Source organism: Palaemon carinicauda, chromosome 33 (assembly GCF_036898095.1).
Source record: "Palaemon carinicauda isolate YSFRI2023 chromosome 33, ASM3689809v2, whole genome shotgun sequence".
Lineage (NCBI taxonomy): Eukaryota > Metazoa > Arthropoda > Malacostraca > Decapoda > Palaemonidae > Palaemon > Palaemon carinicauda.
In genome coordinates this window covers 66,383,348-66,394,337 of record NC_090757.1, presented here as the reverse complement: position 1 = coordinate 66,394,337, position 10,990 = coordinate 66,383,348, and the positions used below count along the sequence as shown (strand labels likewise).

The 10,990-nt window shown below is 43.0% G+C and overlaps 1 protein-coding gene across 1 annotated transcript in view; it reads right to left on the bottom strand.

The window, feature by feature from the left end:
- Positions 1–10,525: 10,525 nt before the first annotated feature.
- Positions 10,526–10,990, bottom strand: part of LOC137626222 (uncharacterized) — a 20,465-nt gene continuing 20,000 nt past the window's right edge. The window contains exon 8 of the mRNA XM_068357295.1: positions 10,526–10,784. Coding sequence (XP_068213396.1) covers positions 10,526–10,784 — 259 coding nt within the window. The remainder of the gene's footprint in view (positions 10,785–10,990) is intronic.

The following is a 10,990-nucleotide window of genomic DNA, read 5'->3' as shown; positions in this document are numbered from 1 at the left end:
TCTCAGTTTCTTCTTGCAACGGTATTTTGGCGATTTATTGGAAGGTGCAATCTCTGTCTAAAAGGCTCTTAGTGAGTCGAACAGTCCATTGGTTAGGTTTGCCACAAGACTGAAGGTACAGCGTTATTGGGCTTCTGGGAGTTACATTCATGGAATATAAAGGATTGAGGCATCCTCTCACTCTTGGATAACCCACTATGAGACCTTCAAAAGATGATTTAAAATTTGTAGCTTTTCCATGAGAGAAACTAACTTTCAGATGTCTTGGGACCAATTACTCTATACAAGATCATAAAGGGGTCAGGGGTGTTATCCTTCGGTGCATGCAGGTTTGGTAGAACATGGTATTGTAGGTTCAGAAAGAGGCATCTTTACTTTAGGTCATCACAAACCTGACTATCTACTGTTAGTTAAACATTCAGTACCAGATATTCTGAACTTGTAGATCTAAATTGTATTTATGATTTTGGGGGCTATTGTGCTCGTGAAAATGATTGTGCATGTGGAGATGGGTGCAGAGACAGTCATAATCCTGGTAGCGAAAACATAGTTCTCGTCAAATTTCGTCTTATGCATTGTGCAGCGTGAGCTCGTAGAAATCGTTCCACTTGTGTAGGTAGAAGATAGTCTTGTGAAGACCAGGGAAAACAAGCAGCCTTCTTCTCGCATAGATATGGGAAAGTTGTTCTTTGCCTATAAGAGTCGAAGACTGATCTGAGAAGTCAAAAGCTTCAAAAGAATTTGTTAGAGTAGCTTGTGTATTTTGTAGGCATCTGGAAGTCCATATGCGCAGTGAAGGGGTCACAGAGGCATCTTGGGAACACCTCTGGGCAGGAGAGGGATGAGGGCATTGCTACAAGGTCTGACCAATAGTGTATATGTCAAATCCTGGATATTTGATCCTGAATGTCAGCCTTATTGTCTCGTACTTCAACGCTTTCCTGGAGAGAGGGTTTTGGTAGGCTCTGATCCTCCCATGAAACCATGTAAGAGGAATCAGATGGTGTCCATAGGACTTCCTGACCAGTTTTCCTCTCCATCAGTGATGACTTCTTTATCAGATCAGCAGACAGCTCCTCCACAGGGTTTGCAGGAGATGAACAGGGTGCAGGAACTGGTGAAGACACAGGGGAAGACAACCTCTGGCGTTTCTCTGTCACGATAGTAAAAGGTTTCTCACCTGTAAGCAAACTCTTTGCAGCAAACAACGAAAGCTCTTCCTCTACACCAGGCAAAGACACAACTAGTGGCATCAACACAGGAGGAGCAGCAACAGGGGTAGAAGTAAGAAGAGAAGGTTACAGCACACTATGGTCCAGGTCATTACAAGACATTAACAGCAACTGCAACAGAAGAAGCAACTCAGAAGAGAGGCTGGTGGGTATTTCTTTTTCTAGTGGAAGGGAATACTCCTCAATTAAATTGTAAAGGGCAAGGAAGAGGGGGACTCCGTTCCTCCTCTTTCTTTTTCCTACTGGCCTCGGCCCATGGAGGAAGCATTAGAGAAAACAGCCGGCTTTGTACCCAAAGGAGGTATGTAAAAGCTTGAGAGTTTAAGTAGCATCAGCTTGGGCGATGAATCCCTCTCAGACTTATACATATTCCTCTTCGTAAACCCCCACCCACTATACAGGGGCCCACACTATACACTCATAACACAGGAAAACCTAAGCAGTCATAACCCTGCAGAAGCTGGTTTGGGTGGCCCTGACTGGTACAGCTGCTGATCATGGTGATAATTAAACTCTTTTACCACTTTAAACATTATCAGAATAATCAACTTGACCTTTAATTATTGTAATACTAATAGGGTCATCATCCTCCATATTATGAAATAATTATCATTTCTAATGTATTAACGGTGATGTCCTATATCTTGTCCAGGTAGACATATTGTTCTGCATCCTTCCAAATATTTTCAAGATCAAGTTACCCTTTGGAAAAATCATAAGAGGATTAATTACACTGTGAATAAACATTAATCCAGCATTTCATTTCACCAACACTTTCAATAGACATCTTTGGAAAATGAAAATCGACCTGTAAAACTTCATTTCACAGGTCAAGTACCTATTACAAGAGTAGCATTGCAACTCTTAGATAAAAGAACGATAAACTATAAACACATAATCCCAAGAGATATAGAGAGTATTGTACAAATATCTCAAATTTGGCGATAATTTGTATTTTTCCTAACTATACAAACCATTAGCTATTCATTGGAGTTATTACTTTTAGTGAAGATGAAGCCCGAGCCATTAAAATTAAGCAAAGGTTAACTACACATTGCGCTAGTTAGCGGGGGCGGGGTACCTAGCTTCCGCTTATGCTCACACACCAGTGATTTAACTCTCTTTGCTTGGAGGTAGGACTTCAAGGGGGATAGGGTTGGCGGGTAAGATTGTATAAGTAGCTAGAAGTCTGTATCAGTAGGAAAAATACAAAATATCTCCGAATTTTTAATTTGTTCCGTAACTGAAATACAAACTTACGCTATTTATTAGGGATGACTCTCCCATTAAGAGATGGAGATCCCTGTCAAACTGACTTTTGGCTTTACCAGGGAACTCCTTATTTTGAAAAGGTTTGTACCAAAAATTAAGAGTCCCTATACCTCGCTCAACATTGCTACGCGAGGTCTGCGGCCTGCGCAAGCTGTGTGTTGAGAATTTTAGAAGTATGACTGTCAAGGTAAAAGTTATTCTGAGTGTTTGTAGGAAAACTGTTGTCACCAGGCCTTTCCCAATACCACCTCGCCAGGATATGGGGACGTAACAGTATTAGCTTAATACTAGGAACACAAGGGAGCATGGTTTACCTGCAGTGGTTTAAGGTCAGCTTATACAGAGAACACAGGATGCTGATTTCCCCAAGAGAGGGGAGGATGAAGTAAAGAATAAGAGCCAGTCAAACCTTTTCATTAACGCCAACTAAAACCGAGTAACAGTGCCCTCAAGCCGTGGTGAATCTTTTGAGCGCTTTTTATTTGAGCGATTGTTATTGAAGCGCTTTCTTTTTAAGTGATTACCTACTTAAGCGATGTAACTTTAGAGCGATTATTGTAAAGCGACACTTGTAAAGAAAAGGAATAAAAATAATTATTTAGTCCAGTTTTTATTTAATTCAACAAGAAAAAAAAAAATTTATTCAGTCTAACAATTTCTTTCTTAAAGATTACATTTTTATTTAGTTCCAATAAATTTGTAAAAGAGCATAATAAAAATGGAACAAAAAAAAATTGAAAAATATGAAAGCTAGAAGAATTTCTGAAAGTTTATTAATTTTACCACACGTTTTGTCCCAAAAATTAGAATCCTATCTTCGTCTTCTACACCCAAGTTGAATAGAAAAAACTGTTCCCCTTTATATTTTATAGGTAGGACCAATCCAGCTCTGGTACTAAGTGCTTGAGGTAAGTGCTGGACGTGTCTTCACTTTCTGTTAATAATAGCTGCTAGATTTTTATTTGTACCAACTTGCGTAGCTGCTTCTTGACTTAAGGTTTGTACTTCATCCTGAATATTCTTGCGTGGCACATCTGCAGTAGCTGCGGCCTTTTCTTTCAACCAAGAATGAAGTTTCTTAACCTCAAGTTTTGCCGGATTTAGTAGGTGGTAATGTTCCCCTCTTTCACCTGGAATTTCATCCGTATTAGATACAGCGCTGGTAATCAGCCAAACTTCACATCCTTTGCCGGTGCAATGCCAGTTTATGGTGGTTGTGTTCTTTGTCTATGCGGTAAAGATATCCGTTATAAGATACAAGTTTCCCACCTTTCAAGCTGTCTACAAATTCCATTATAGGTGTAGAGAAAAACTTTTAAACTTATAGTGAACTGAAAATACGTATATAGTCCAACTTCAAATTGGTATCAAAACTTTTAAAACGAACTCCTATTTTAAACGACTACTACCGTCTTAAACACGATATTCCAAGGCAATTACATGAAAACTACATATTATTTTTAAACATCTACTATCATCCCTTAAATACATCGTTCTATTTTACTTATATGCATAGCTTCTATTCTTAAATAAGTAATTCCGATTTTTTATCAGTCTTAAATGAATCGCTCCAATGTACGTCTCTCTTTTGCAGATATCGCTCAAAGTGGATCGCTCAATAGAATATCGCTCAATCAATTATCACTCTAAAGTTCGAGCATCCCATCAACCTTCTGCAACTTGTCCAATAAGGAGCTTGAGGTATTATACAAGCTACTGTGCAGCTAACACTGGCCCGATAGAAAATGTATCGAGCCTCCTGTGGGTCACACCTTGCAGGTAGTGGGCTGTGAATGTGTTTTGACGTTTCCACACCCCAGCCTGTAGAGCCTGCGTCACAGAGAAGGTTCTTTTGAAGGATTGGGACATAGCTACACCCCTGAAGTCGTGGGCTCTGGGGCAACTTGAAGGAGGGGTGTCCGGTTTCAAGGCATGGTCTATGACACCTTGCAAATCCAGGCAGAGATGGTATTCTTAGTGACCCTCCTCTCGTTCCTCCCTGCGCTAACAAAAAGTGAAGACACACGGGGACGAGCTGCAGCAGTTCTCTTGATGTAGAGCCTCAAACTCCTCACTGAACAAAGTAAGAGATGATCAAGGTCATCAGTTACAGAGCGGAGACTAAAAATCCGGATGGATTTGAATCGGGGATCCGCTACTCCAGGATTCTTAATATTGGCTACAAACTCTGGATTGGAGCCGAATGTTACCTCTCCTTATCCCCTTCAATAGGTGATGTCGTATGAGAGACCATGAAGTTCACTAACTTGCTTAGCGAAAGCTAAAGTTAGTAATAACACCATCTTCCAAATTAGGTGAAAGTCTGTTGCCTGGCATCCTGGTCATAGGAAGGTCTCTTTAGAGACCTGAGAACTCGAACCACATTCCATGGGCGAGTCTCACTTCAGACTGAGAACAGTTAAGTTTGTACCTCTGTATGAGTAAGGAAAGTTCTAGCAATGGGGAAATATCCATTCTGTTGAGTCCAAGGGCTAGGCTTAAGGCTGAGCGATAACCTCACACAAATACACGAGGAACTTCGCTACTACTAGAATAGTGGCATCAAGAGAAGAGATACCCCTTTCATGACATCAACCACAGAAGACCTTCCACTTTCCTTGGTAGACTGCTGCTGATGATTTCCGCAATTATCCAGACATCCTGCTCGCAACTTGTTCCGAGAATTTTCTCTGAATGAGAGGCTGGCTATTCTCCAGAAGTTAAGTTGGCATGTGATTATTTGAGTAGATTGTGTCCTGGAGGGACTTCTCTGGGAGACCCCGTCAGGAGGTACAGAAGGTCCGGAAACCATTCTGTATGATACCATAGCAGAGCTATGAGAGTCATTGAGAGGTTGACCGATGTTCTGGCCTGTTGAGTACCCTCTTCATCAGACAGAACAGGGAATGGTGTGAACATCGATGTTTTCCCACTGTTGTTGGAATGCATGTCGCTAGAGAGCTTCGGGGTCTGGCACTGGGGAGCAGAACAACTGGATCCTGAAGTTCAGGGCCGTTACGAAGAGAAACACAGTCGGAGAACCCCACAAAGTCAGGACTTTGTTGGCCACTAGATGATCCAAAGACAACTCAGCACTCACTATCTGAGATGCTCTGTTCAGGTTGTCAGCAAGCACATTCCGCTTCCCCGGAATGAAGCGTGCCGATAATGAAATCAAGTGAATCTTAGCCCATCTTAGTATCTCTACTGCTAAATGGGATAGGGGCTGCAAAAATGTACCCCTTTGTTTGTTGATATAAGCCATTGCTGTGGTGTTGTCACTCATCACCACCTCCAAGTGTCCCTGGTAGAACTGTTGAAGGGCCACAAAGATGGCATTCATCTCTCAAGAGATTTATGTTGAGGTAGTCTTCTGACTCTGACCAAAGGCCTAAGGTCATGTGGGCCACCCAGCCTTTTCTTTTTTCTTTCTTTCTTTTTGAAGCGTTTGAGAACAGTATCAAATCTGGGGGCCCCTCCCTTTTGTAGGTTTTCGTCTAAAACCCACCATTTGAGGCGACCATTGAAAACTGAAGGGCGCTGAAGCGCTGGAGAGCGCTGACACTTTGGAAAGCATTAGTGTTCTGGAGGGCGCTGATGAGAAGCTGGTAAGCGCTGGTGCACTGGAGGGTGCTGACGTGCTGGCGAGTGTTGGAGCGCAAACAGGTAGTTGATGAATCGGTGAAGGGCGTAGTTCCACCGACGAGGATAGCGAACGATCCACAAAAAAGTCCAGGACCAAAGTCTGAGGACTAGCTGTAGCTTCATCAGAAGAAGGTCCAGGAACAGGCGAAGGTCAAGGGCCGGAAGACGACTGAAGCGAAGGCTCCTCTGCAGGAGACACCTGCAAGGATAAAGCTGAAGAGCCGAAGAGGTGCTTTTTCACTGATGGTGAAGGGCCACCTCTAAGGCGAAGCGGAGAACGAACTCTGCATCGAAGACGCCCTCTGGGTGCCGGTGGATCAGCAAGCTGATCTTTAGAAGCTGCAGTACTCTGCATAGGAGTGTCTATGAGGGAACGTAACTGAGGAGGAGAAACATTTGCAGGAGAGAACGAAGAAAGACTAAGTTCCCTCCTCGAAGGATGAGCAGGAACGGGGGGCGGGGTGAAGAGTCGGCAGCAACTGTTGGAGATTTTGCAGGTGCAGGGGCTTCAGCAGTGGCCACAGAAGACGCCTCAGACACTACCACGTCGACACACGACAGAAAATCTACCTCCAAAGTCGACGACGGCTGCACACTAGCACCACTGATGATAAGGCGCAGCAAGGAGTCTTGGAGGGCGGACTCGGAATCCCCAAGGACAACCACCCCTGTACAAAAGGAGACACAAGGCCTCACCTGGGATAAAAGGTGGGGCCGCTTTGTTAGGGGAAGCAACACCAACTCTTGAGGAGTGTGTTTGGCCATGGATTAAAGGGTCTACGCTACTACTCGACGGTCTCCCAGAAGAGACCGAACGAGCAGAAGCTTCAGAGGAGATTAGGAAGTGGAAGAAGAGGTCTTGGATTTTTATTCTTCCGAGGAAACCTTTGAATGAGAAATATACCGGTTTGACTTCTTCTTCCACGGTCATCAAAACCTTTTCCACTGGGAGGCAAAACACTCACTACACCTGTTACCACTATCACACCGTTGACCTCTGCAGGCGGGAAAAAGGGTGTGGTGATCGGTGTCCAACACCGACATTAAGGTTCCGCAGGGCCGACCTTTAAGCCCATGGCGAGTACGCATGGTTGCAGAAGTCAACACACGCACACACACACACCAGAGAAAGAAAAAGCACATACAAAAACTTTATACAGCAGTCCAAATAGGCGAAGAATGAAGAAAGGCAACGAACTTACACCATCCGAGCCAAAAGCAAAGTGAGCTAAATCACCAGTGTGTGAACGGTAGCAGTAGCAATCTAACCCCCACTACCACAGCTAAATAGCTGAATGGGTAGTTAACCCTCGTTAAATTTTAATGGCTCGTCTTTTTAGCTTCACTAAAAGTAATAACCCCTAGTTAGATTTATATTCCATTTACAGAACAAACTGCAATCAAGGACTACCATAAATCCTAAATAGCCTGACAACTTGCCAAAGAATACAAAATACATTCATTTACCAAAATGGTTAAGGGTATTAGTAAATCATCAATAACAAGATGCCACAACATACAATCTTCTTTTACAAACGTTGACAATGAGGATTCTAAGACTTAGTCATATTAAAACACACTTTTTTTTTTTAAATTTTCAAAATCAAAACAAAACTTAGGCATAAAGGAAAAAAAGTGTAAGTTACACATCAATTCACAATAATCATATCCTCCCTAGCATGTGCCAATAAAAGGGTTTTGTAAAAAATCCAGTATCACATCACCGCAATAGTCGTCAAATATACCTCAACAAGTTAAGGTTTACCAAATCTTGAGAAAGCTTACCCATTAGTTTACAAAAATCATAAACCTAATGGGACGAGAAAACCTAGGTCTATCAACGTACACAAATAATAAAATAAACACAAAATTATGCTATATCGTTCATCTGTTACTGCAGCAGTGCGGCCATAGTGATAATATGCTAAAATGATGACATTTTAACATCGCGTAAATCGAATACTTGGCCAACTGCAAAAACACTAAACACGACTGTACTTCACTAACACACCGCAATAAAAGCTGGTTCAATGGTATGTACAAAATACATAACAACAATACTCCATTCACACTGAGCTTAATGTAACTATACATTGTGTGGAAATTGATATATTAATCTTTAAAAATAAAAAAGCGCTTGATTATGCACGTAAACTGCATGATTTAATGGCCTTCTTCTGTCTGCCTTTAACAGAGGTTAGATTACGTTAATATCATTTATCGTAAGATACTGTACCAACCGTGTGTCACATGATCGTACATAAATTATTTTGTATATATTATGCTTGTATCTGTGCTCTTCCCTCACACTAAAAAGAACCTGAATGATCATGTCTACGGTTTTCCTCTGTAATATTGTCTGTCTCTCGAACATGTTATGTCCTGTTGCCTTGAGGTTTTGTATATAAAGGAGAGTGTTCCTTAATAAAGAACTCAGTTGATTGCTTCCTGCCTTTGAGTCACAACCCTTCTCTCGGCCCATCACACTGGTGACCCCGGAGTGACTCGCTCCTCCCGCCTCCCCCCCTCCACCTCTCACCGTTACTATGACGCCGTCAACGCATACCTTCTGCAGCAGTACTCGCTGTCGCCAGCCTCCTGTATAGCAACGCCTTTTCAGCTCTCTCAACAACCGTTGGGGGACCAAAAGGCTTCGCTCACCCTCGGAAAAATGACCAGTATCACTCGCCTGCAACCTGCCGCAGACAGCTCTCCTTGTGAGGTGAACCTACTTCGTGCCTTTATGGACAGCCACTTCCCGACCTTCAAAACCTCCATCAACGCCTCCAATCGTGACGAAGAGGACACCTATTCAACTTCAACCGAAGCTGACGTGAACGCCGCACGCCTATGAATGCTGTAGGACACACACGCCTATGAATGCCGTAGGACACGCCTATGAATGCCGTAGGACACACACGCCTATGAATGCCGTGAGACACACTCGCCTACCCCGTGACGAGCCGGAGCGGCAACACAGCCACCCATCATCCACCACTCGCTCGCACCCCAACCACCGACTTCTACATCTACTCACTGCCGCTAATCGGCGCAGTTTTTACCACTACCTCTCCAGATTCAGGGCACCTATTTAACATGTTCAGTATGCCATTTTTAGAGGGGGAGCCATGTACCAACCGTGTGTCACACGATTGTACATAAATTATTTTGTATATATTATGCTTGTATCTGTGCTCTTCCCTAGCACTAAAAAGAACCTGAATGATCATGTCTCCGGTTTTCCTCTGTAACATTGTCTGTCTCTCGAGCATGTTATGTCCTGTTGCCTTGAGGTTTTGTATATAAAGGAGAGTGTTCCTTAATAAAGAACTCAGTTGATTGCTTCCTGCCTTTGAGTCACAACCCTTCTCTCGGCCCGTCACAATACAGAGGGTTTGCTATTATTATAGTAAAACAAGTGGTAACCTTACTGAAAAAAAAAAATGGGGTATGTTTGGAGAACTCCAAGATTTTTCTGAAAATTACCTTTATTTCCCTCGCAAATAAATAGTTAATAAGATATAGCCTACGGTAATGCAGGACACCCAGTGGGAACCAAGGGGTTTTTGGTGGCAAATCGATAAATAATGGTAGAAATAACAAATTTGAAAGTAATTCTATTTTTCCTTGTATACAAACTTGGAGCTATTTCGGTGTAGCTGAAAGACGAGCCATGATAAATTTAGTAAGGGACAACTACCCTATCGGCTAGTTAGCGGGGATGGGGCGGGGGTATGATAGACTGGCTACTCTGCTCACTCACACCACTCTGCTGAGTAACCACTTTGCTTTATGGCAGGACTTCACCGGGTATAGAGTGGCGGGCTAATTTGTATAAATACCTCCAGTTTTGTATACTAGGAAAAATACATATTACTTCCAAATTTGTTATTTGTTCCGGAATAAATACAAACCCTCTGCTATTTAAAGGGGTGACTTACTCTTAGGAAGGAGGAAGTCCTAACCAACTGGCCATGGTCATGAGGCGGGGTCCTCTCTATTTCGATCTGTGATCGATAGTAAAAGGAACCCTACCCTCGCTAAAGTCAAGTGCCAATATGAGGTAATGCACTGTTAGTGGTCTGCAAAAGCTTGTGTGTGAGTGGAACTAATAGTATGGCTTGTCTTTAACATAGGAACTCGAGTACAAACCTATTGTACTTAAGACTTACCCAATGCCCTCACTCAAAAAGGTATTGGGGACATAACATAGTATTCCATACTTAGGAGGCACAAGGGAAATGTGTCTTACCTGCAGTGAGGTGAGGTCAGCTATGCTGAGGCTTGCAAAGCTGTTTTTCCCAGAGGGGAAAAGGTGAAAGGAAGAAATGAACCAGTCAATTTTACTCATTCACCCTAGACTAACCTGGGTAACCTCAGCCCTCAACCCTCTGGTACTTGTCCATCAAGGAGCCTGAGGTGTTTGGACCATTTGTTGTGCGACCACCACAGGACCCATGGAAAAGGTCTATATGTTCCCGTTGGTTACGTCTATGCAAGTAGTGGGCCATGAAATCGATTGATGCTTCCACGTGCTCACTTAGAGTATCTACGCCACAAAGTAATTTGTTGAACACCAGGGACGTAGCAATGCCACTGAAGTTACAAGCTCTGGGTCCTAGGACGGAGGAGGGTCTAGATTGAGAGCAAACAGCCTTCTAATCCCAGAGGGAGAAATCCTTGTGATCCTCCTCTTGACCTTCACCGTGTTGGTCAACAGTGCCTACACACAGGGGCAAGCTGGTGTTGGTCTTTCAAGGTAACACCACAGACTGTTCACTAGGTAAAACACCAGTTGAAAGGGTCTTCAGTTACCGAACAAAGACTCTATCCGGAATGGC